Below are 27885 nucleotides of genomic sequence, written 5' to 3'. Positions count from 1 at the left end.
GAACCCCATAGATTTTACTGTGTACTATTTTTTAAATTACAAGTATTGAAAAATGGTTTGACTGGTAAAATAATACTGTTGCCCCTTGATAGAACCTTACTCAGAAAAATCCTAGACCTTCACTGTACAGTACCGCTCTAGGCCACGCCTGCGTTAGACCCGGCGGTCATGTATAGTATCTGTACTGCGTGACGGAGTGAATCAGTCTGAGAGGAATGTGAGATGTTCTGGATTTTAGGGCAGTGTATAATCAGAACCGTAACAGAGGTTCTGCGGTTCCTCCTCCCGCCTCGCTAACGGATCATTAGCACTTCCTGTGACATGCTTGTCTGTTTACAGCCGGGTGTTTACTCTGTAGTGCTCACTTCCCGCTAACGATGAAAACAGCACCCTCCACTCGCCGGGACTCGCCGGGTTCCGCTGTGGGGATTCCAGGCTTTAGAAAGACTTTATTTGAACTTGATTCAGAACATTTATACAAACTGAGAGGGGTTCTCCTGTTAGAAATAATAGGTTGCTATGACGTTGGTAGGTGGTTGATATGGCACCTCCAATAGTTGCTATGGTGTTGTAAGATGGTTGCTGCGGTAACCGAGGTGGCTGCCATGGTATTGCCAAGGGGTAATAGGTGGTAGTTATAGTATTGCTGTTGTGGTTTCAACGTGGTAGCTAGTGGTATCCCAGGGGGCTTGCTATAGTATTGCTATTGTAGTTGCTAGGTGGTAGCTAGTGGTATCCCAGGTGGTTGATATGATGTTGCTTAGTCCTTGCTAGGTGGGAGGTAAAGTGTTGCAAGAATATTGCTATTGTATTGCTATGCTATATTTAGTGTTAGGTGGATATTAAGTTGTTGTTGCGGTGTTGGATGGGTACTAGTGTGTAATTATTAGTGACATAATAAATTACTGCACTGAATTTATTCATATTGGAAAACAAATTCTGCAAAAATCAGTTACTATGTGGATACACTTCATCCAATCAAATAGCTGCATTCATGACCTGATCACTCTGTATTTCAAAATTTTGGAACTGTTTACATTTTTTAATAAAATTAAAGACAATAACTAATGATAAGTCATATAACTCTAGTTGCACATTGCTTTGTTTCATAGTATAAAACTATAATAAAAACTAGAAAATATTAATATAAATATTCTATTATGTTTAAATTAAATATGTAAACATGGATTTTTATGGTATCTGTACAACAGTGTTTGGTATTTCTTGCTCCAGGGCTCCCCCTAATAAAAACTTCAAAAGTAGAGAAAGAGAGGGAGAGAGGGAGAGAGAGAGTGCTGGGCATTCTTGTGGTCAGGGAAAGGAAATGTTAACCACAACTGGAGTGATCTGGTGGTCCAGATCATTAACACACACACACACACAGAGGGGATATTCTGTGTTCAGTATAGGTGGTCTGTGTAAATAATTGGTTGGGGGTCCGTTCTGAGGTACCAATGTTCCATCAGCCCTCAACAGCATCAACATTTACTCAGAGTTCCTCACGCCATCATTTTCCCTAAACAGCATTCCACACATTCCTCACACAGCGTTCCGCACACAGCGTTACTTACACAACACAGGTCCCGCACACAGCACAGGTTTCTCACACAACACAGGATTTTCACACAGCACAGGTTCCTCACACAACACAGGATTTTCACACAGCACAGGTTCCTCACACATCATTCCTCACACAGCACAGGTCCCGCACACAGCACAGGTTTCTCACACAACACAGGATTTTCACACAGCACAGGTTTCTCACACAACACAGGATTTTCACACAGCACAGGTTCCTCACACATCATTCCTCACACAGCACAGGTTCCGCACACAGCATTCCTCACACAGCACAGGTTCCTCACACAGCACAGGTTCCTCACACAGCACAGGTTCGGTTCTGCACACAGCATTTCTCACACAGCACAGGTTCCTCACACAGCACAGGTTTGGTTTCGCACACAGCATTTCTCACACAGCACAGGTTCCTCACATCACAGGTTCCTCACACAGCACAGGGTTTTCACACAGCACAGGTTCCTTACACAGCACAGGTTCCTCAGACAACACAGGTTCGGTTCCGCACACAGCATTTCTCACACAGCACAGGTTCCTCACACATCATTCCTTACACAGCTTTCCTCACACAGTATTTTTCACACAACACAGGTTACTCAGACAACACAGGTTCAATTAGAGAATTTTATAAGTTTAATGCTGTCATTTCACTTTTCTCCTGTCCTTTCTTCCCTCTTTCTGTGTGTCCCAATACTTTCTGTTAGAGTGTAGCGAGACATTCAGCCTCATCCACACTCCGGTAAATCCAGCCAGCAGACGAGTGTGATCTGCTTGTTTGGGCTGTGAGCCTCAGAGCTCAGTGTTATCCCCTTACAGCAGAACCACCAGAGAGAGCGAGCGAGAGAGAGAGAGAGAGAAAGAGAGAGAAAGAGAGAGAAAGAGAGAGAGAGAGAGAGAGAGAGAGAGAGATGGAGAGTGTTAGTGAAAGAGAGAGAGAGAGATGGAGAATCTTAGTGAGAGAGAGAGAGAGATGGAGAGTGTTAGTGAGAGGGAGAGAGAGTGGGTTAGTGAGAGACAGAGAGAGAGAGAGAGAAAGAGAGAGAGAGAGAGCGAGAGAGAGAGAGAGAGAGAGAAAGAGAGAGAAAGAGAGAGAGAGAGAGAGAGAGAGAGAGATGGAGAGTGTTAGTGAGAGGGAGAGAGAGAGTGGGTTAGTGAGAGAGAGAGAGAGAGAGAGAGAGAGAGAGAGAGAGAGAAAGGGAGAGTTCATGAAAGAGATAGAGAGCGTGAGAGACGTAGAGACAGAGAGAGAGAAAGACGTGACCACAGCCTGGCCGTAGAGACCAGCAGGTATAAATAGTCCTGGCTGCCCAGAGAGGAACGAGTGTGTGGTCACTGTGAGAGCGGTGAGGTCGAGACAGAACTGCACTTCCTCCTGCACTGTACAAAATATAACCTTATTAGAAATAATTTCACCCAAAAACTTACAAATACCCACCCAAACCTAAAAACCCTGAGCGAATGTGAATTGGCAAAAATATTTCTTGGTGAAGGAAAAACAGCATCTCTTGCTGCTAAATATGTAGCAACTTGTCGCCGCCTGAAGGACAGTGAGTAACTCCCCTAATAAACAACTGTTAATATTATTATACTTGATCATTATAATCACTATAATTTTTTTATTATTACTATTGTTATTATTATTGTTGTTTTTACTATTATCATCATTGTTATTATTATTATTGTGATTTTTTTTATTATTATTATTATTTTTTTTTTTTATTAATTGATGTTTATGTTTCATCGTTGTTTCACTATAGGTTCGGTTTTGATATTTGTGTGCTTTGGCAACATTGTTTTTTTTAAAACAGTCATGCTAATAAAGGCAATTTTAATTGAATTTTATTGAAAGACAGAGAGAGATAGAGGGACAGAGAGTGTAAGAGAGAGAAAGACATACAGAGAGCGCATGTGAGAGGTAGAGAGAGAGAGAGAACGAACGAGAGAGATGATGGATGTGATGGGTGGAGAGTGTGTACAGTGGGCAGCTGTGGTCATTAATAATACCCCTACAGGGTTATGATGCTGTGCGGTGTAATGTTAGCATTAGCCATTAGCGTAGGTGACCCAGGGGTCAGGGCAGTAGAGCCGTGATGTCGTTCCTGTCAGCTGCTCTGGGCGAATCACTGCATATGAATCACTGAACGAATCTCTGAATATGAATCAGACTGCAGGTGATTCATCACCAGCTCCATCTGGTGCAAGAAGTCTGCGGGACCAATGACTGTATATAAAACAGTGATGCACTGGTTCTATTCCCATCCGTTCTAGACCAGAGTCTGCACGGCAGAGATCAGAGGCGGAGCCAGACTCACCTACACCTGTTCAGACCTGTTCCAGACCGCCTTCATTGAGTTTATAATGCAGCCTGTAGCTCCAGTGCTCAAGCCTATAAGCCTATATCACTTGTTAGCTACACTGTAGCTAGGGCCTTTTAGCTTAAATGCTAATAGGTGGACTATATTCTATTACTTGTTAGCTACATTAGCCTCACAGCTTCAGTGATTATTTTTGGGCTTTACAATACGTTTTTATTATTTGTTAAGCACATTATTTTGTAGTATCATAAAATGTGGTCTAAAAATCTAAACATATCTAAATAAAAAAAAAATCTAAAAAAAAAAACGTAGCTTAGCTAGTCTGGTCTTACATTTGATTCTTCTTAAACTATCGCTTTAAGACTCTTTTGCACTTTTTTTGTCTTTGGCAGTTTGGCAGCTCTCTCTAATAGCAGAATTGATTTTGGCTGGCGGAGGCTGGGCATCAGTGGCGCAGCAGTTTTCATGCACGGGTGATCTGCTTAGCCAGCGCTCTGCTTTCTTTCATAGTTCAGTTTTTTTTTTCTCTCTCGCTCTTTTCTCGTCCTCCGGCACAGAGTGAGGTCTCTTATATGGTTTATATAACGGCTGAGTTTTCTCTCAGATTGGTTCGGCTGCTCTGAGCCAAAGCCGCAGCAGATGCAGAACACGGGTCGCTTTTGTTCCCTATTAGAGATGGCAGCTGACCATTAGCCAGGTACATGTGTTAGTGCTGCATCTGTATCCTCTTTATCTGAGAAAGCCACCGAGACTCTTCAGATCTGAAGGAAGCTTCACATCATATTTTACTCTGTTAGAGCCTAAAAGATAATATATGGTACAATAAAAACAAGCTGTGCAGCTATGCTTCATTTTCTTCAGTAATGAACTTTCTTCTTTCTGAATTCACTTTTCAAATATATTTATTTTAATACTTATCAATTAGATTTTAGCACAGTTATCAGTATTAAATAATGATTGTAATTGATATAGTTGAGTGGAAGCTGATGGAGCTGATGAAATGTGAAGGTCACTCCAGGGAAAGCCTGAGGAGTCTGGCTAAGCTTCAGACTGTGAGACAGCGTTTGTGTAAGTGTGAGTGAGTGTGTGTAGTGTGTGTGTGTGCGTGCGTGCGTGCTTGTGTGTGTGTGTGTGTGTGTGTTTGTGAACAGCGCACTCTTTGAGGACAGGGTGACTTTGGTGCAGTTTATTTTGGCATGGCTGGGTTTCCATGGCTGCAGTGCAGGAGGTCTAAATTCAGCTGTGTGTGTGTGTGTGTGTGTGTGTGTTTACATTTATATTCATCTGTTGTTTTAAAACACTCATCCTTCCATTATCCGTCAATTTGTCAAATTTGCCAAATTTGCAACCAGAGCAATACAGCTCAGAGGCGGAGCCAGACTCACCTAATCATTTGGGAAGACACACCCCCTTCTCCCAGACTGACTGTCTCAGACCGCCCTCACTGAAAGCACTGACCAAGACGAGTACTCATACTACCGAATCCGAACGTTAGCCTACTGGCTAACTGCCAATTAGCTGACTGATTTGGCCATTTTACGCTACGTCTCTCTGACTACAGTGAGCTGATTGGCTGGCATCCTGGCTATTGATTGCTAATTGGCTGACATTTCAGTATGCACTACTGATAGCAACATTTTTATACAACATGCCAACCAATTAGCAGCTGCCCTGCAACCACTTAGAGCAGCTAAGCAATGATATAGCACCTGATATACCATAGCAACCACTTGGAGCAGAATTACAATCACGAAGCAACCCTATAGCAAAACCCTATGATACTACAGTACTCAACAACTCAGCAACACCATGTGTCACAACAGTCTCAACATAGTGCTGTTTTAATATCTAAATTATATTTAAAACTGTTTAATATTTAATTTATTGCAGTGTATGCAGTATTTTTGTATGTGGTCTCCCTCGGTTACGCAAATCGTTAGACTGATTTCGTGTCTTTGAAGTGATCATCTAAAGCTGCTTTGGTGTGTTTCTGCTGTGTCTGTGCCAGGCTGAGCTCGGTTCCTCTAAACTCCAAATAAACAAACACTTACTTATTAACCCCAACACCACCTGCCACCTACACCCACCACCCACCACCGGCCACCCGCACCCACCACCCCCACAGTGGAAACTCCACTGACTGACGCACTTCACCTGAACGTGTGTTTTTCTTTGGTGACTGTACTCACACATACACTATCACACTCACACACACTCTCCTGCTGGGCGTCTGGGTGGGGTCAGTGTGGGGTCATGCACAGTGGGCTTATTCTCAGCAGTGGGCAGCATTAGCCTCTACGCTAAATTAATGATATTTTAGACAACATTGTAAAAAAATGTGACTTTAACTATTTAAGTAACTGATAATGAAATAAAAAATAACACTATATAACCAAAAGAGCATGATCAGTATTTATATTAGTTTCATATTCAGAACATGAATATACGCAAGGCACAGAAAGATTAAGGAAGCAGATATCAACAGTTGCTAAGCAATGATTGAAGAAAAATGTATGTAAGACAGGATATGTGTTTACTGGTTTCACTCTGCTTCCAGAGGAGTTTTACTGTATGTATGTGCAGCCATGTAAACCACCACAGAAACCACACAAGACCGCATGCCATCTACTTATTAATCCCTCATAGCAACAGCCTAGAACTTCAGAACATCTACCTAGCAACCACCTTGAATATCATAGCAGTCCTTTGAGCTATCTATCATCATACTGACATAACAGACATCCCAAGTTGTAAAAATTAATTTCAGAGGAGTACCCCTGAATCCTGAATATATATATATATATATATATATATATATATATATATATATATTGGTGATTATAAATTGGTCATTATAAATTATATAAATTGGTCATTAAATGTGTTCTGAGCTTCATCTAAGTTACAACAATAGACAAACACAGTCTGCCATACAAAAAATAAGTTTACCTGGGAAAAAGTATGTGAACCTTTGTATTTCATAACTGGTTGATCCTCCTTTGGCAGCAATAACCTCAAGCGAACGTTTCCTATAGTTTTGCAGATCAGACCTACACAACGATAAGGAGGAATTTTGGACCATTTCTCTTCACAAAACTGTTTCAGTTCAGCAATATTTTTGGGATATCCTCTCACCCAATGGGTGTCCTCCTATTAACTCCATTCCTGTTTAATGTTTTTCTTATTGTAGATTTGTCAACAAAAACGTTAGCATGTGCCAGAGATTTCTGTAAGTCTTTAGCCGACACTCTAGGATTCTTCCTCACCTCATTGATCGTTCTGCGCCTAGGGAGAGTAGCAACCGTGCTGAACTTTCTCATGAACAACAAGACTTTTAGAGATACTTTTGTAACCCTTTCCAGCTTCATGCAAGTCAACAATTCTTGAATGTAGGTCTTCTGAGAGCTCTTTTGAGTGAGGCATTATTCACATCAAGAAATAATTTTTAAGAACAGCAAACTTAAAACTGGTAATTGTTGTTATAGAACAGGGCAGCTTTAACCAATCTAATTACACATTGGCTCCAGTTAGCTCTTAGAAAAAGTCATAGCCTTGGGGTTCACAAACTTTTCCCCCCTCACTGTGAATGTTAACATGTTGTGTTCAATAAAACCATGCAAACATATCATTTGTGTGGCATTAGTTTAAGCAGACTGTGTTTGTCTATTGTTGTAACTTAGATGAAGATCAGAACACATTTAATGACCAATTAATGCAATAAGCCCAAAGGGCTCACATACTTTTTCTTGCAACTGTATATAGAGTCACATTAACTCACCTTATCAATGATCAAATGATTTTTGCTAGAGCCTGTGAGAAATGCTAAAATCTCTGTTACAAACTGTACAGTGGGCAAAACTTTCATTCTTTTACCCGACATGGATATACTTTAGAGTAGTCAGAGGTGAAATCTGTTCAGAATGATGATAATGAACATTGCAACACAGCCAGTGCTGCATGATTATAACATTTGATTTTGTTTTATGATCACAGTGTATCACAGTAATTTGTTACTTTGCCATAGTGTGATTATCACTCCATAGCTTTATATCAAATTAAAAATAGCATAACAAAACTGAGGCCTATGTCACAGAACATTTTGTTGAGCTTGACCCAACAGGACACATTGGTTCAGGATCAAGCTTAGGCAGACAATTTAAACTCAAGCCATCAGTCACAACATTCAGGTGTCTACCTACCTTGTAACACAATTGGATATCATAGTAGCCACTTAGCAATGGCATAACCAATATCATAGCCAATGGTAACCAGTTGGGATATCATTGCAGTTATTTTGCAACACCAAAAGAGCCACTCAGAACAGCATTATATTTACCTAATAACCCCACACTAACCACATGCATCTTTGTGGAAAAAAGTACTTTATAAAGATCTCATAATTTAATCCATATTTAACTGTATTAAGAAATAAACTCCCATAAACTGACTAAAAATGACCTGTTCAGCCTCAAAAGTATGTAAGCGTTCATGTTATTAATTATGTAATTTAAATTACATTTAAATAATCACTCAAAAAGCTTAGTCTCAACCTTTAAAACAGATGAAATGATAAACTCACAAAGTACTGTAAGAGCAGACTGTCGGCTGATACTGTACAGAGTGTGTGTGTGCGTATGTGTGTGTGCTAATGCTAATAGCTTTCTCATGGCTGCAGCAGTTGAGGCGGTATTGGTTCTGTCCCGGCGGGCTGGCGGGGGATGAAAGTGCGGTGGTCCGGCCTCAGAGTGAGTGCTGAAAGGCAGGGCAGAAGGAGTCGGAGCCGAGCCAGACCCGGGTTTGGGAGGAGTCCAGTTTCGGGACGGGGCTGTTTGCTGATTTTGGAGTGGCTGAGAGGCGGGGGCGGAGTTTATTTATCCAGTGAAGAGAGAGATTCTCTGTTCCGAACTACAGAACATCTCACGTACATACATTTACACAAGAAGTTGATTGTTGTAATGTGCTGAATCTTTATCTGTGTGAATATAATGATGATTTATTAGAGTGATTACAATATTAGAGTGAAAGGATACGTTTATTGCTGTAACTGTACTGTGTAGGAGGCTCTAATTCCATGTTGGAGCCTCTAGTCTGGATACAAGATATACGAGATATAATTCTACTTGGAGTCATGCAGGATCCATATGGCATCCTGCAGCACATTTACCCACAGATGTTGATGCTGGGTCTGTAGATCCTGCTCTACACGTAGGTTGCTGAAGCTACTTTCCTTCCAGCTGCTCCCATAAATGCTGGATTAATGATAAATCTGAAGACGAGTCAGAACAAGGAAGCTGTAGTTGTAATCTGTTGGAGACATTCCTGGGAAACCCTTGCTGTGTGTGGGTGAACATTATCCTGCTGAAAAATGCCAGTTGGAAGTTCTGCCATGAGAGGAAGCAACACACGTGTCTGTAGGATGTCCTACACAAATCACTGAGCTTTTTGAGTCTTTTGTATCTCTACTAGGGGTGACTGATGATCATTACAGCAGCCACTGGAGCATTCGCTCATCACGAGACCTCTATACTCAAACACCACCTGCATTTGTTGATAGAGATGTTACAATTCCAGTCTGTATCAGTCCAGGTTTCTCATTAAGGACTCCACTGCAAATAAAGGTTATGGTGGCGGACAGACAGATGGCGTAGATGGTGGCAATTCGTGGACATGACCACCATGCTTCTCTTAGTTCAATGATGTGCCCCAATGTCTTTAAGTGCACTGTAGAGGCATGCATATCAGTCACTAATCTTTCACCAAGAGGTACACTACCCATTTAGAATGAGTAAAAAATACTGGCTGAAGCTAAACTGCTGTAAACTCTTTTAGCTCAGTATCAGTGCAGTGAAGGCCTCCTCCCCTCTGCTTTGCTATGTGTTTTAGCTGAGTTTAACAGGTCCAGGGTTACATTTAGTATAAAAATATGCCTCTGTCGAGTGCATATTAATATTAAACACTGTATTCATAACTGCACCACTCAAACACACTCTGGGGAAACATTAGACACACACACTCGGTGCTGACATTGTTCTGGACGGTCCCTGTGGGCGGATGTAAATGAGTATATTATTGAGTTTGGCTTGCTTTAAACTTTAATTGCAGTTTAATGAGGGTGATGCTGAGTGATTATATTATATATAAACACAATATCACAGCGTGTGTGATGAATGCGGATACTGGGTCTGGGCCTGTTGGGTTTAATACATTACACACTGCGGTACGCTACAATTCCCCAAAGCTGCCACACACATACACACACACACACTCACTCGTACTTGTTTTCTTGTGTGTGTAGAAGAAAATGATCTGTTTGTGTTGTATAATATGCTCATGTTCTGTATGCATGCTCTGTATTTTTTTATGATTTGTTTACATTGTAAATGTAATATTGAAGATATTAAATCAATACGGGAACAAAAAATGTTAAACAAACCAGAATATTTTTATTCTTTAGATTTTTAGCACCACATTTAGCTTTGATGACAGATTCGCACACTTTTGGTATTTTATGTGTCTCCATGAGGTAGGGTCACCTGGAGTTGCTGAACAATAGTTGCTGCTTTTTCTTAACGCATTGCGTAAACATATGTACATATGTTCAATATTATGTGTAAGAAGTCATATGTAGTAATAATACACTGCATAAATGATATACATATATTTGTATGTATCTTGGTTATATGTCCTGTATGTATTATATATAGTAATATCATCTAATAGGTTAAATGGGTGGCACTAAACAGCTGTAGGCTGAATAGATGGAGTTAAATTGCTGTAGGCTGAATGGGTGGAGCTAAACTGATGTAGGCTGAATGGGTGAAGCTAAAGTGACTGCTGTAGGCTGAATAGATGGAGTTAAATTGCTGTAGGCTAAATGGGTGGAGCTAAACTGCTGTAGGCTGAATGGGTGGAGCTAAACTGCTGTAGGCTGAATGGGTGGAGCTAAACAGCTGTAGGCTGAATTGGTGGAGCTAAACAGCTGTTGGCTGAATTGGTGGAGCTAAACTGGTGTAGGCTTAATGGGTGGAGCTAAACTGCTGTAGGCTGAATGGGTGAAGCTAAACTGACTGCTGTAGGCTGAATAGATGGAGTTAAATTGGTGTAGGCTAAATGGGTGGAGCTAAACTGACTGCTGTAGGCTGAATAGATGGAGCTAAACTGTTGTAAGCTGAATGGGTGGAGCTAAACTGACGTAGGCTGAATGGGTGAAGCTGAACTGACTGCTGTAGGCTGAATAGATGGAGTTAAATTGGTGTAGGCTAAATGGGTGGAGCTAAACTGACTGCTGTAGGCTGAATAGATGGAGCTAAACTGCTGTAGGCTGAATGGGTGGAGCTAAACTGATGTAGGCTGAATGGGTGAAGCTAAACTGACTGATGTAGGATGAATAGATGGAGTTAATCTGCTGTAGACTGAATGGGTGGAGCCAGGCTGAATGTAGCATAAGTATCTAAAAATGAAAATACATTGCTCCCTATTACTAGATATATATGTTAATGACCTCTTGGTATTATATTTGTATTAAGCTATATGTAGTATTTATATGCTACATATATTAAAAACTTTTTTTTTTATGTATCTATATGTGATATGTCTCATTTGTGTTGCAGTTATGTAAGTAACTATATATAGTAAAATTATTTACAGTATGATATTTATTTATATATATATATATATATATATATATATATACAGTATGTTGCTATGCACATTACTTTTCGGCTTATTTAAGTTAAAATATTAGGTTTAAAGCATTATAAAAGCAGTACAATTCTTCTCCTGAATATGTATGAAAACAAGTACACACTCAAACACACTTTCACTCTTATTTAATCTGTATATATTGTGTTCTTCTGTTGGGTAAGCGATTAATCTGTCTCATTTGTCTGAATCGAATCAGTTTCCTGCCCCCCGTCCCTCAGGTCAGCTCTCTAAACCCTGGCTCTTAAAGCATTCACTGATACTTACTGCATTATTTAGTCCAGTCCGGACCCTCACACAGCCTCTCCACATACTACCATGCTACCACTCTACCACCACTCATGTTATAGAAACTGGTATGCATTTCTGACTTACGCAAATAGGTCAATGATTTTGGGGGTGGTCTGATTATACACTGGACATTCCCCCACTGGCCTATAGAATGACCCATATGGCTATTTATGTGTAGTGAACCTCCTGGTGAGAGCCATGCCTCTCCAGCTCACTAAAAGACATTTTGCCCACTTGACAGGGAGAGACTATGGCTTTGTTATTCGGTTCTTCTGGGTCATGCCAGGTCAGAAATCACAGTGTTGGTACTGGATGAGAGGCAGGGAGGTGGAGAGAGGATTACAGCCCTGGTCTTCATCAATCTCAGCACCAGACAGACCTTCAGACATCCGCTCACCTCCACCTGGCACTCTTGGTCCAGGTGTGCTGCAGGTGTGAAGACATCTCTGGGTTGATTTCAGGACTCACAATGTATGGAGAAAAGTATTGGGACACTTTTTGTCAGATCTTTAGTCTCTACTGTCCAGGAAAGACTTTCCTCAAGATTCTGGAGCCTGTCTGTCCCCAAATTCATTTGCAACTCCCCAACTTATCCCAAGCTAAAGTATTAGACGGAGCTCCATCGTTCCAGAGAACACAGTTCCTCTGCTCCACAGCTCAGTATGGCCTTTATACCCCTCTAGCCCATGTAGAGCTGTGTTGTACAGCTGTGGTTTAGAAATAGGCGGCATATTAAAGCAATATAAAGGGGTGTCCAAATACTTTCGGGTACATAGTATAAAGCCTTTAGTGTGTAAACAGATGCAGCAGACCTCAGATCTACTGTTCCGCTTCATTACACAGGTGAACATTACTGCTCACCAGCCTGCAGACCCCGTACGGGTGGGCAGTGATGTCAATGGAAATGTAAGTGTGGGTGTGTGTGTGTATAATCGCATGGCTAATGAAGCTCAGGCGGTGCATGCTAAATGATTGCTTCCTTGCACGAAGAGTGGAGGGTCAACTTGAACACACACAAACTCAAGCGTTCCTAATACAGTGGCCAGTGAGTGGAAGCAAAAGGAATTAGGTGTTTCCAATAAAGTGGTCAGTAATTGGAAGCACAATCTGGATAAGTGTTTCCAAAACAATCGCCAGTAACTGGAAGCACAAGGTGTGAGGGTGTTTCTATTAAAGTGGCCAGTGAGTGGCGGCACAGGGTATGTACTGTAGAGTGTTTCTAATAAAGTGACCAGTGAGGGGAAGCACAAGGTAGGTTGGGTGTTTCCAATAAAGCTAGGTAAGTGTTTCCAATACAATCTCCAATAATTGGAAGCTCAAACTGTGAGGGTGTTTCTAATAAAATGGCCATTAAGTTCATGCAGAATGGAGGTTAATGTGTCTCTAATATAGTGGTCGGTAAAAAGAAACACAAGGTACGTACTGTAAAGTGTTTCTAATAAAGTGTCCTGTGAGTTGCAGCACTAAGTAAGCAGGTGTTTCCAATAACGTGACCAATGATCAGAAGCACAAGGCAGGTGTTTCCAATAAAATAGCCATCTAGAACCTATGCCGGTTGTTAAACTGATCTAGTGCTAATCGCAGCGGCTCTGCGTTCACTGCGGGAGCTGTTTTGTATTAGGGGCTGCAATATTAGCAGCACGCTAACTCATCCTGTTTTCATAAACCGCTGCGTTAGAGGCCCGTTTATCACTGAGGCAGCGGGCGAGGAACGGTCAGCGCAGAACCGGATTCCAGAGAGCAGTGACTCGACTCATCTGACCACACGTCCAATATGATGGATCCTCTGGCTGGGCAGTAAAACTGGAAAACATCTCACTTTTAAGAGGAACAGTCTGGAGAGATATCAGATTTATACAGCCCCCCATCTAACCCCCTATCCAGAAATGTAATAAACCAGCCAAGACACGCTCAGTCTGAAATCTGCTGCTTTAGCTTTAGCGCTGGAGCTAACTCTTCAACAAACTATCAATCTTTCCTCACAATTTAGGGCCAATTCTGCACACAGTGTAAATTACAGAGTTTCTAGGAAGCTAACAGTACCCCTTGAATATCACACACTCTAACTCCCCAACCCACTGTCTACGACTTTCCTTATTACGAAAGGCTACCAATGCTGGGAGGGTGAAGATTAGCGTGTTCTTACTCCAAGACATGTGAAAAAACCCACCACATCTTCCAACTGCTCTTAATGCAGCACCAGTGGGGCTCAACACACTTGGAAGAGAATGCTGATGTTATTGTAATGTAATAATTTGAGAGTATTATGGGGTAAAAATGCTAGATTGGAGTGGAAAAGGTGGAGGGTGAAAGTAAGTAGGGGTGAGTGCCAGGGTAAATTTTGAAGTAACGGGGGTAAGTGGTAAGTGCTGTGATGGGAAATTGGCCGTAAGTGATTGGGTAGGAGGAATGATTAAGTGGTAGGTAAGATGTCAGGGTTGAGGGTTAATGGTATTGGGGTAAGTGTTAAGGTAAGTGTCAGGATTAGTGCTGGATAGGCAACGTGAGGTAAATCATAAAGTAAGTAGTGGGGGCTAGTGGTAAAGTGTAAGTGGTGGGGGGAAATTCTGGGGTGGGCAGTTAGGTAGTGAGGTAATTGCTGGGGTTGTGGAATGTTAAGTAGTGTGGGATAAGCAGTAGGGTAAGTGCAGTAGGGAAGGTGCTGAGTGGGTGGTAAGATGGCATTATGAGTGGGGATTGGGTGGTTGGGTAAGCAATAGGGTAGGTTTTGGGGTTGGGAATGGGGGTCAAAAAAGTCAAAATGTTAAGTGGTGGCGGGATAAGTGAAAGGATGAGCAATGGGGATTAAGTGATGAGAGGTCAACTGTAGGGTAAGTGCTGTGGGGGTGAATGGGGTAATTTAAAGGGTTGTTGGAGTGGGGTTGGGATAAGTGCTGTTGTGGGAGTGGTTGATAAGCTGATGAGTGGGGGCTAAGTAGTAGGCTAAGTGCTGGATTGAGGAGTGGAGGGTAAGTGAAGGGGTTAATTGGTATTGGGAAAAGTGCTATTGTGGGGTAAATGGTGGAATGAGGAGTGGGGGTTATTGAGCTGGAATAAGCAGAAGGGTAAATTTTTGGGGCTTAATGGTTGAGGAAGTGGTATGGTAAGGGCTGGTGAGGAGTGAGGGTTACTTGGTGGGGGGAAAGACACAGGGTCAGTGGTGATGTTGGGAGTTTAAGTGGTGGATAGAGTAAGAAGTAGGGTAAGTGCTGGGTTGGGGTCTGTAGGGGTCTGGTTCCTGGCTGAACTGTCCTGCAACTCTGCTGGGTTGAGTGTTCTGTCCCGCTGACTGTAGGGGAAAATGGGAGTTGTTGGCTGTTTGGGAGGTTGGATGAGGATAGCGGAGCTACAGCCATGACCTTGTGCCGAAATTCATTCCACCGCAAGCGCTCGTCTCTACGTCAGCCATCCATTACCACAATTAGTAGGTGCAGCCCCATTTGTGCAAACTTTCAGCAGAGCATCTTGATAGCATTTGCCAACAGCCCCTCTAAAACAGCCCCTCACCCCTGGAACTTTCACCCGTCCTTCCACCCTTATCCCCTACTATAAACTCCTGGATTGATTTCTTAACATCCTGCTTAGCATCTCCTGCAGCCTCTCCCCTTAGTTTCCAAGAGCCGATTGGCTAGTCTTGCCTCTATGGTTGCTAATTATCTGGGCTGAGGTCTAATTGACAGCCAGTTGATTGCTTTCTAAGATTCTTGAGATTTGATTGACTGGACCTTTATTTTTCTGAGATCCAGTTAGTTGGTCTCTCACTTCTCTAAGCATTGATTGGTGGTTCTAGATTTCATAAACGCTGGTTGGCTTGACTCTCCGTCTTGTTGGAATACAATTGGTTGGTTGATCACTTTGTTGAGATTAGTTGGGTTTATGTCTTGCTGATAATTAACAGCTAAGATATTTGAGATCTGATTGGCTTGATAGGTTGGTCTCTTGCCCTTTTCTTCAAGTAGATATTCTGGTCTTGCTTCCCTGAGAGGCTGGCTTCTGAAATCCATTTGGAAGGTCTCACAGTGGACAGTGCAGTGTAGTGGTAGTGATGGTAGTGATGGTGACTGGCAGTGTCTGTGTGAGTCTAGTGACTCAGTCTAGAGACTAGTGGCAGAAATTTCATCCACATTCAACGCAGAAACCCTGCCACATTGCCCATTGTTCTTTAGCTAAAAAGTGGCAAAAATCATGGGACACCTGGCAAAATCATGGGACACCAAACTAGTTATTGGTTTATTACGGTTGGCATATTACAGAGTGAGAGATCAATAATAATCCTTTGATCTTTCACTGAACTGCTTCGTTAACAAAGATAGGGTGCAGTGAATAGAACCAATCTCTATATCTGGGAGTTCTAGACGTTGTTGCACGGTTCTGTACCTGTGCCAGTTCTACTGCCTTGGAGACACACATAAACCCGGATTAACAGCCCTGAGGCTGATTCAGGCCTTTTATAGTGCTGTGTGCGTGTGTGTGTGTGTGTGACGGTTCTGCTCCACATCGCTGGACCCCCTGATCTAGCTAACATCCTTATTTGGGCTGGGACAGTTCTGGCTTCCTCCTGGATTGTGTCAGCCAGCTGTAATGAAGAGGCATACAGTGTGTGTGTGTGTGTGTGTGAGTGTGCGTGTTTGCCTCTTAGCACCGGGCCATCAGTGTGACAGGACGCCAGAGCTTTCCGCTGAGTAAAATTTACGAAGGATCTTAAAACAAACACAGAGAAGTTCGTTGGAAATGTTATTGAATTCTGTTAGTGGGCGGAGCCTAAGAAGAGAATATGCAAACCCCACTGTGCTCAGCACAGATTTTTATTATAGACTCTACATTTGGGGTGTTATTAATATATAGTCACACTAATGAGAGGGTGCAACAACTGTAACACCAGCTCACAATATTTTAATTGTAAAATGTTTTTTGTTCTAAATTACTAGAACCACTAGTATTTTATTGTATTTTCCATTGTATTTGTTTGTTGCATTTGATTCCTAAGAGCTGTTTTTAATCACATTTTAAAATTAGATGTCTAAAAGGGAAATTAAATCAATAAAAAAGTCTAATTCAATCGTTGTACCCATTCTTATATTAGAAGCACAGGTTACGTATATTTTTTTTTGTATATTGTATTTATTTTATTGTATATATATATATATATATATATATATATATATATATATATATATATATATATATATATATATATATATATTTTACTTCATAGTCTGTGTATTACTTGGAAGTCTAAAAGCTGCATTACTCCGATTTTAAATTTACAATTCTAAAATGAAAATGTATTCATTTTTAAAAGTCTAATTTTAGGTTTTGACTTATTTATATCTTCAGTTTTTGTTGTTTTCAGTTTTCTTCTGTTGTAATTTACGGGAGAACAGCAGATAAAGAGTGTGAATAGCGTGTTGAGGAGGAAGTGGAGGATGAGGATGTGATATAAACCCGGTTTTAGAGTCGCGAGCAGAATCAGAACCGTTCTGCCAAAACTAAAAATGTTCTGGACTCCAGAGCTGAAGCTGAACCTGCGATCCAGCCAAACACAACACCGCCGACATTACCAAACGCTGAGGATCCTGTTATCACTGCATACAGGCCATACGCTTAAACACACACACACACACACTTCTCTGCTTTAAATATTAGGAGCTGGTGGCATGCCAGACTCACAGAAAGTGGATATTAGTGGCCATGAGGTTCAGTGACCTCAGATCTGTTTGTGTTATTAGATGTTCATTCATAAATAAACATACTGTTTAGCACTAGCGCTAATTGTTTGGTGGATTATACTAAACAAATAGCACTGGAGCTATGAGTCTTCTAGCTAACAAGTAATATAATGTAAAAGCTTTTATTACTTTTTAGTTATTTGTTAATTACTACATTAGCCTCATAGTGCTAATTGTTTGATGGGGTTTGTGCTTTTATTATTTGTTAGTTATCTACATTAGCCTCAAAGCTCCAGTGCTAATTGTTTGGTGGGGTAAACGCTTTTATTAATTGTTTGTTAACTACATTAGCCTCTTAGTTCCAGTGCTAACCTAATTGTTTGGTGCGGTATAAGCTTTTATTAATTGTTAGTTATCTACATTAGCCTCATAGCTGCAGTGCTAATTGTTTGGTGCGGTATAAGCTTTTATTAATTGTTAGTTATCTACATTAGCCTCATAGCTGCAGTGCTAATTGTTTGGTGTGGTATAAGGTTTTATTTTTTGTTAGTTAACTACATTAGCCTCATTGCTCCAGTGCTAATTGTTTGGGGGGGGGGGGGGAGGGTAAAGCTTTTATTAATTGTTAGTTAGCTACATTAGCCTCATAGCTGCAGTGCTAATTGTTTGTTAGGGTAAAAGCTTTTATTATTTGTTAGTTAGCTACATTAGCCTGGTAGCTCCAGTGCTAATTGTTTGGTGGGGTAAAAGCTTTTATTACTTGTTAGTTATCTACATTAGCTTCATAGCTCCAGTGCTAATTGTTTGGGGGGGGGGGTAAAGCTTTTATTAATTGTTAGCTAGCTACATTAGACTCATAGCTCCAGTGCTAATTGTTTGGTGGGGTATAAGCTTTTATTATTTGTGAGTTATCTACATTAGTCTCATAGCTCCAGTGCTAATTGTTTGGTGGGGTATAAGGTTTTATTTTTTGTTAGTTAACTACAATAGCCTCATTGCTCCAGTGCTAATTGTTTGGGGGGGGGGGGGGGGTAAAGCTTTTATTAATTGTTAGTTAGCTACATTAGCCTCGTAGCTCCAGTGCTAATTGTTTGGGGGGGGGGGGGGTAAAAGCTTTTATTAATTGTTAGTTATCTACATTAGACTCATAGCTCCAGAGCTAATTGTTTGGTGCGGTATAAACTTTTATTACTTGTTAGTTATCTACATTAGTCTCATAGCTCCAGTGCTAATTGTTTGGTGGGGTATAAGGTTTTATTTTTTGTTAGTTAACTACATTAGCCTTATAGCTCCAGTGCTAATTGTTTGGGTGGGGTATTAAGGGGTTTTGGGCTCATCTATACTATTGCTTTAAGGTGCAGTAGTATTTTCTATTCTGGACCGTTTTATGGAGTCCGGAGCAGCGGTCCAGTAAATCAGACTCCAGTCAGGAAATCGATAAGCCTCTTTATGGAGTACAGTGAAGGACACACTCCGTGAGGAACCACAGTAAGACGGGTCTGTTGACAGAACCGGGTTTTAGTTCCAGAAAGGTCTCCAGTCCAGAAACATGATTCTGATGGAGCCAAGCTGTAGCTTGAGTTTATGTCTGTGTGTCTGTGTGTGTGTGTGTGTGTGTGTGAAAGAGTATATGTTTGGACTGAAGTCCTGTTTGTTACTGAGCTTTTCTGGACCTTCCTGTGGAGCTGCAGCTGTGGAGTTACTTCCTCATCAACAGGAAGTCCATGGGACGTGTTTGTGTCACAGGATGGGCCAAGTACTCTTTTATCCCTCAGCTTCAGTTATCCGAGTCCAACCTATTTATCTACACTATAAACTGTAAATATGTTAGGATTATTTTGCAGTAAATATTACATACATTATACAATCATTAACAAAATAGAACACAGTAAGAAACTGATAGTTGTAATTGAGTGAATGTTTATTTGCGTATTTGTAATTATGATATATGAGTGATAACAATATTAGAGTAAAATGTTTATTTATATTATAGTAAAACGAGGTTTATTGGGGAAAACATGGAGGTATAGAGATGCTGCAGATGGGTCTGTAGGTCCTGCTTTAAACTATAGGTTGCTGAAGCTGCCTTTCTTATAGCTGTCCCCATAAATGCTGGATTAGTGACAAATCTGGAGACCATGTAGGACAAGGAAGTATTGTAATCTGCTGAAGACATTCCTGGGAAACCCTTGCTGTGTGTGGGTGAACATTATCCTGCTGAAAATGCTATAAGAGACAGCAGCATATGTGTTTGCAGGATGTTCTGCACATATCCCTGAGCTGTTATTGTGCCTCGTATCACTACTAGTTGTTACAGACTGTTGTATGCAATGATTCTCAGATCATCACACCAGCAGTTGGGCAGTGCGTCGCTCCACAGCCAAGACAGGATTCAAGTGTCCTCCATTCAGACTACAGCAGTTTAAACCAACAGATTTATGATGTTATAATACTTGAGCAAATGTACTCTAGTCTAGGTGTATTACTATTTGAGGACAGGTCCAGTCAGTGTGTGTGTGTGTGTTTGTGTGTCACTGCGTCTGGCTGTAGGAATGTTTTTACCCTGTAAGGCAGTGGGGGCATTTCTGAGCAGTTTGCTGGAGCAGTAGGTGCCAGTGTAAGCCACCCTGGAATGCCAGCTGACGTAGTAATGTGTGTGTGTGTGTGTGTGTGTGTGTGTGTGTGTGTGTGTGTTATGCGTAAATAATATTCAGATAACATATCTTCTGTTAAATGTCTTTGGCTAGATAATGTTCATTTCTTGTCCTATTTAAGTTCATATTAGTCATGTTTATTTGCGTTTATTCTAATGTTATATAGCCGTAGACGCTCTCACTGAACACTGACTTTATATTTATTTGTGTTTAGTATTCTAATGTTTTATAGAGTTAATTACAGGTAGAAACTCTCAATGAACACTGACTTTATATTTATTTGGGTTTATTCTAATGTTTTATAGAGTTAATTACAGGCAATCTCTTTCACTGAACACTGAGTTTATGTTAATTTATGTTTAGTATTCTAATGTTATATAGAGTTAATTACAGGTAGACGCTCTCATTGAACACTGAATTTATGTATATTTGTGTTTAGTATTCTAATGTTATATAGAGTTAATTACAGGTAGACACTCTCACTGAAAACTGACTTTATATTTATTTGTGTTTAGTATTCTAATGTTATATAGAGTTAATTACAGGTAGATGCTCTCACTGAACACTGACTTTATATTTATTTGTGTTTAGTATTCTAATGTTATATAGAGTTAATTACAGGTAGACGCTCTCACTGAACACTGACTTTATGTTTGTTTGTGTTTAGTATTCTAATGTAAATATAAAATTAATTACAGGTAGACACTCTCACTGAACACTGACTTTATGTTTATTTGGGATCATTCTAATGTTATTTAGAGTTAATTACAGGCAATCTCTCTCACTGAACACTGACTTTATGTTTATTTGGCTTTATTCTAATATTATATAGAGTTAGTTACAGGTAGACAGTGTTACTGAACATTTACTTTATGTTCATGTTGAATATAGATCTCATTAAAAAGATGTTTTGAACCGACTAAAATACAAATCGCATTTGGGCCACTTTAACCTACTGTGGAAAACTTCAGTGTATAGTGTGTGTGTGTGTGTGTGTGTGTGCATGAGTGAGTGTTAATGTTTTCTTTTCCATGCCATCCTGTGTGCGGGGGGTAGATAAGGTCCGTTGGGCAGGGTCAGGTGTATGACTATGGTATTTTTCTTTTTTTTTTCACTAATGAGGGACTGGAACTGTTTATACACAGGTGCTATAGTTAAATGCGCTTTTAATTATTAATTATATTTATTAATCAATATGCCGCGTTAGTAACAATATATGTTTACTGCTTACTTATATATTTATTAAATGTAATGTCTAATTGAACCCTTACAGCGAATAACCATATATAAAACCATTTCAACTACAATTTGTTAATTATTTCTTATATACTTATATTTTCATAATTTTATATACTTTAAATCAAATAACTGGAGAGGTGATCAATATATGGTTATTTGTTGTAATGACAACATTAATGTAAAGGCAGTGTTTGAGGCAGTATTTGATACAGTACTTAATGCAGTGTTAGAGGCAGTTAATACAGTTGATACAGTACTTAATGCAGTGTTAGAGGCAGTATTTGGTACAGTACTTAATGCAGTGTTAGAGGCAGTATTTGATGCAGTACTTAATGCAGTGTCAGAGGCAGTATTTGATACAGTACTTAATGCAGTGTTAGAGGCAGTATTTGATGCAGTACTTAATGCAGTGTCAGAGGCAGTATTTGATACAGTACTTAATGCAGTGTTAGAGGAAGTGTTTGATGCAGTACTTAATGCAGTGTTAGAGCCAGTATTTGATGCAGAACTTAATGCATTGTTAGAAGCAGTTAATACAGTTGATACAGTACTTAATGCAGTGTTAGAGGCAGTTAATACAGTTGATACAGTACTTAATGCAGTGTTAGAGGCAGTATTTGGTACAGTACTTAATGCAGTCTCAGAGGCATTATTTGATACAGTACTTAATGCAGTGTTAGAGGAAGTGTTTGATGCAGTACTTAATGCATTGTTAGAAGCAGTATTTGATACAGTACTTATTGCAGCATTAGGGGCTAAATTTGATGCAGAGTCTAATGCAGTGTTAGAAGCAGTATTTAATACAGTACTTAATGCAGTGGTAGAGGCTAAATTTGATGCAGAGTCTAATGCAGTGTTAGAGTCAGTATTTGATGCAGTACTTAATGCAGTGTTAGAGGCAGTATTTGATACAGTATTTAATGCAGTGTTAGAGGCTTAATTTGATGCAGAGTCTAATGCAGTGTTAGAAGCAGTATTTAATACAGTACTTAATGCAGTGGTAGAGGCTAAATTTGATGCAGAGTCTTATGCAGTGTTAGAGTCAGTATTTGATGCAGTACTTAATGCAGTGGTAGAGGCAGTATTTGATACAGTATTTAATGCAGTGTTAGAGGCAGCATTTGATACAGTACTTAATGCAGTGTTAGAGGCAGTATTTGATGCAGTACGTAATGCAGTGTTAGAGGCAGTATTTGATGCAGTACTTAATGTGTAGACAATTGTATATTTGGAATTAGAGTTTTTGCAGTGTTATATTATAATTTTAGCAGCAACATGCAGTGATAGAGACAGTGCTATATGCAAAATTAGATGTAGTGTTACATGCAGGGTTAGGTGTAGTGTTAGATGCAGTGTTACATGCAGTGTTAGAGGCAGTGTTATATGCAAAATAAGAGGCAGTGTTATATACATAATTAGATTATATGATGTTTAAGATGCAGTGCTAGAGGCAGTGTTTGAGGCAGAGTTGGGTGCAGTTTTAAGTGTAGTATTAGGTGCAGTGTTAGATGCAGTGTTTGAGACAGAGTTGGCTGCAGTATTAGGTGTAGTATTAGGTGCAGTGTTAGATGCAGTGTTTGAGACAGAGTTGGGTACAGTATTAGGTGTAGTATTAGGTGCAGTGTTAGATGCAGTGTTTGAGACAGAGTTGGGTGCAGTATTAGGTGTAGTATTAGGTGCAGTGTTAGATGCAGTGTTTGAGACAGAGTTGGGTGCAGTATTAGGTGTAGTATTAGGTGCAGTGTTAGATGCAGTGTTTGAGGCAGAGTTGGGTACAGTATTAGGTGTAGTATTAGGTGCAGTGTTTGAGGCAGAGTTAAGGTAGAGGTTGTGGCAGTTGGAGGTCTCTCTCAGCAGCTGTGGTTCAGTGATGCGAGGCGGTGTGTGTTTGCAGAGGCGAGGCAGATTGTGGTTATCAGTGCAGTGCGAATTCATGAATAAATGCAGGCTTTTCTGGATTATGGGTATGTGTGTGTGTGTGTGTGTTATCTGTTCAGGATTGTTGGACACCTGGACTGGAGTGACAGCAGTTTGTTGAGAGAGAGAGAGAGAGAGAGAGAGAAAGAGAGAGGAAGTGAGGGGGAGATACAGAGAGAGTGAGGGATAGAGAGATATATGGAGAGTGAGAAAGAGACAGAGAGGGAGACAGAGAGAGAGATATTGAGGGAGTGAAAGAGATATGGAAAGTGAGAGTGGGAGAGAGAGAGACAGAGAGAGAGTAAGGGACAAAGTGAGAGAGAGACCGGGAGACTGAGTCAGAGAGAGAGAGATAGAAATGTAGAGTGAGAAAGAGAAACAAAGACCACTTAATTTTCTGAATCAGTGTCTCTGCTCTCTGATATATAAAGTATTTTGCTATTTATAGGTATATATTTGAGTAAAATTAACATTGTTGTTTTATTCTATAAACTACGGACAAAATTTATTTAAAATTCCAAATATAAAATATTGACATTTAGAGCATTTATTTGCAGAAAATGAGAAATGGCTGAAATTACAAAAAAGGATCCAGAGCTTTCAGACCTCAAATAATACAAAAGAAAACAAGCTCATAATAAGTTCAGAAATCAATATTTGGTGGAATGACCCTGGTTTTTAATCCCAGTTTTTATGCATCTTGGCATGTTCTCCTCCACCAGTCTTTCACACTGCTTTTGGATACCTTTATGCCTTTACTCCTGGTGCAAAAATTCAAGCAGTTCAGCTTGGTTTGATGGCTTGTGATCATCCATCTTCCTCTTGATTATATTCCAGAGATTTTTAAATTATATATATATATATATATATATATATATATATATATATATATATATATATATATATATATATATATATATATATGTAAAGAGAGAGAGAGAGAGAGAGAGGGAGAGAGAGGGAGAGAGAGAGGGCAAGTAAGGAGCTGTTTGGCAGCTGTGAAATGGACCTTAAGAACCAGACGAACCACTGTGTGTGTGAGAGTGTTTTAGCCACTGAACACACACACACACACACACACACACATACACACATAGTTCCTGTTCTCTGAATACCCCCCCCCCCCTCTACTTTCTCTGTCTTCCTCGTGTTTCTTATTTCCTCGTCCTCTCAGCACAGCATTATAACCATCCAGCTGTGTGTGTGTGTGTGTGTGTGTGTGTGTGTGTGCTGATCAGTGTGAGGTTACAGAGAGCCTGTTTTGACAGTTGGAGTGTGACACGCGGCTCTGGAATGTTCTACAACTTAGAGAGACAGAAGATTAAAGACATATAGAGATATACATGGAAGGAGAGTAAAAAAGAGAGAAAGACAGTATAAAAAGAGAGACAATGAAAATTAGAATGAGACAGTATAAAGAGTGAGACAGTAAAGAAAGGGAGGGATACAAGAGAGTGAGACAGTAAAGAAAGGGAGGGATACAAAAGAGTGAGACAGGTAAAAAGTGAAATGCTAAAAAGAATAATACAATGAAAAACAAACAAACAAACACACACATACTCACACACTCTCACAAACACACACACTCACAATCACACACACACTGCAGTGCTAATAAGTTCACGCCCCCTTTTGAGAGACAGAGCTGTGTAGTTTAGGCTGAAGGAGCCCAGCCAAGCGAAAGAGAGAGAGAGAGAGAGAGAGAGGTTGAGGGAGGAGTAACGACTGAGGGACAGAGAGAGAGAAGGAGGAGGAATGGACGAGTGAGTGAGAGAGAGAGAAAGAGAGAGAGAGAGAGTGAAGGAGGAGAGAGAGGTGGAGAGATTTTCTCAGTGCTGTGAGGGCGAGTGAAGAATGCATGCACGTGCTCTCTCTTTCTCTCTCTCTCTCTCTCTCTCTCTGTCTCTTCCCTCCTTTCAGAAGTGGGCGTCAGACACTCACACACACTGGACTCTTTCTTCTCTCTCTCTGTCAGTTCTTGCCCCGTGTCTCTCGCTGTGAGTGTGTGTGTGTGTGAGCTGCAGTAATGCCCGTGGTGGGAGTAGCCTCTAAGCTGCGGCCGCCGCTGGCCGGTGCCCGTCCCGTCCACACTGCCCTGCCCATCCCCAACCCGGGAGCCCAGAGGCCGGGCATCAGGGGTCAGGGCTCCAGCTGTCAGCTGTCAGTCAGGGTGGAGCCTCAGGAGAGGTCGGGGCGAGAGGCGGAGGAGAGGAAGATCTGTAAGGTCAGTGTGGAGATCAGTGGGACACACACGTGCTGTGTGTGTGTGTGTGTGAGTATGGGGGCGTGGAGGGCTATTGTACAAACTTTCGCTTATGTTGGCAGGACTGGTTTGCCGGTGCGTGTGTGATATTGGTGCACAGTGCTTGTATAGACTTGTATATGCTTGCACTATACTATATATATATAACACAACCTTTGGCACTGTTGGAATGTAAATCTTTATATGTGTGAATGTAAGGATGATGTATTAGAGTGAAAGCAAAAGTTTATTAAGGAAACCTGTGTAATTTGAAGGAGGCTCTAGTACCCTGTTTCAGACATTTGCCTGATTACAAGATAAGATACAGTTGGATATGGAGGCATAAAGGTTCTGCTTCCATAAATGCTGGATTGTTGCTAAATCTGTAGACCGCACAAAACGAGTTGGGAGTTCTACCATGAGACACACCAACACATGTTTCTGCAGGATGTTCTGCACATATTGCTGAGTTTTTAGTGTCCCTCATATCACTACTAGGGGTGACCTGCTGTCATATGTGATGCTCCCCAGATCATCACACCAGCAGGATTGAAGTGCTCACCATGAGGTCTCCTGTGGTTGGATGATGGTGGAGACTTTGTGTAAATGCCCATCTTGCTTCTCTCAATCCAATGATGTGCCCCCTCTTAGACAACTGGGCAAAAACTCATTAAGTGCTTTGTAAAGGTATATCTAGCAGTCGGTGATCACTCACCAAGAGTCAGTGGTCAAAACTTTGCCCAAGAAAGATATAGTATACTAGATTAAATGTTGTGTTGTGCAGTGTGTACGAGTATGTGTTTATGCTGTAGTGTGAGTCATGTTTGTGTATGTCTGTATGAATGTGTGTGTGTGTGAATATAGTGTGTGTGAGCATATAATTGATCAGACAGTAAATAATGGTTTGCTTGCTGCTGGTATGTTGTGTGTTTCTGTACACTAATGACTCATCTATGATGACTCGTTTTTTAGGGGGTAGTGATTCAGTGTATGAGCTGATAATGTTTGTTTTTAGGATAGAGTTTGATATTCTGATAAAGTAAAAAAAACTTTTGATTGTGTCATCTGATTGGGACTAATAAAATCTGAAAATATCTGATAAAGTATGATTGAAGTCTGATGAAATGTGACAGAGACTCAAAGAGTCTGATAAAGTCTGGTAAAGGTTGAGAGAGTCGGATGGAGTCTGATAAAGTTTGATAAAGCCTGATAGAGTCTGATAAAGTCTGGTAAAGTGTGATAAAGCCTATGATTGATTCTGACAACATCTGGTAAAGACTGGTAAGGTCTCTCTGATTCTGATAAAGTTTGATAAAGTCTGATAAAGCCTGATAAAGCCTGATAAAGTCTGATAAAGTCTGATAAAGTTTGATAAAGTCTGATAAAGCCTGATAAAGCCTGATAAAGTCTGATAAAGCCTGAAAAAGTCTGAAAAAGTCTGATAAAGTCTGATAAAGCCTGATAAAGCCTGATAAAGTATGATGACGCCTGATAAAGTCTGATAAAGCCTGATAAAGCCTGAAAAAGTCTGATAAAGTCTGATAAAGCCTGATAAAGTCTGATAAAGCCTGATAAAGTATGATGACGGCTGATAAAGTCTGATAAAGTCTGATAAAGCCTGATAAAGCCTGGTAAAGTCTGATAACACCTGATAAAGTCTGATAAAGCCTGATAAAGTCTGATAAAGCCTGGTAAAGTATGATAACACCTGATAAAGTCTGATAAAGCCTGATAAAGTCTGATAAAGCCTGATAAAGCCTGATAAAGCCTGATAAAGTATGATGACGGCTGATAAAGTCTGATAAAGCCTGATAAAGTCTGATAAAGCCTGATAAAGCCTGATAAAGCCTGATAAAGTATGATGACGGCTGATAAAGTCTGATAAAGCCTGATAAAGTCTGATAAAGCCTGATAAAGCCTGATAAAGCCTGATAAAGTATGATGATGGCTGATAAAGTCTGATAAAGCCTGATAAAGCCTGGTAAAGTATGATAACACCTGATAAAGTCTGATAAAGCCTGATAAAGTCTGATAAAGCCTGATAAAGTTTGATAAAGTCTGATAAAGTCTGATAAAGTCTGATAAAGCCTAATAAATCCTGATAAAGTCTGATAAAGCCTGATAAAGCCTGGTAAAGTATGATAACACCTGATAAAGTCTGATAAAGCCTGATAAAGTCTGATAAAGCCTGATAAAGTCTGATAAAGTCTGATAAAGTTTGATAAAGCCTGATAAAGTCTGATAAAGTCTGATAAAGTCTGATGAAGCCTGATAGATTC

At 40.4% G+C, this 27885-nt stretch overlaps 2 protein-coding genes across 8 annotated transcripts in view; one reads left to right on the top strand and one right to left on the bottom strand.

The window, feature by feature from the left end:
• Positions 1–27885, bottom strand: part of rps16 (ribosomal protein S16) — a 1145183-nt gene that overhangs the window by 258576 nt on the left and 858722 nt on the right. The window lies entirely within an intron of this gene.
• Positions 1–27885, top strand: part of nav3 (neuron navigator 3) — a 357961-nt gene that overhangs the window by 170416 nt on the left and 159660 nt on the right. For 5 of the 7 annotated variants that reach the window (XM_049473912.1, XM_022671499.2, XM_022671497.2 and 2 more), the window contains exon 1: positions 25218–25588. The exons of the other annotated variants lie outside the window; for them this stretch is intronic. In XM_049473912.1, coding sequence (XP_049329869.1) covers positions 25391–25588 — 198 coding nt within the window. In that variant the 5' untranslated portion in view covers positions 25218–25390. Of the gene's footprint in view, positions 1–25217; positions 25589–27885 lie in introns of those variants that run through there. 7 annotated transcript variants of the gene reach the window in all.

Source organism: Astyanax mexicanus, chromosome 2 (genome assembly GCF_023375975.1).
Source record: "Astyanax mexicanus isolate ESR-SI-001 chromosome 2, AstMex3_surface, whole genome shotgun sequence".
NCBI classification, from domain to species: domain Eukaryota; kingdom Metazoa; phylum Chordata; class Actinopteri; order Characiformes; family Acestrorhamphidae; genus Astyanax; species Astyanax mexicanus.
The sequence above is the reverse complement of the archived record's forward strand: the minus strand, read 5'-3'. Positions and strand labels throughout refer to the sequence as shown.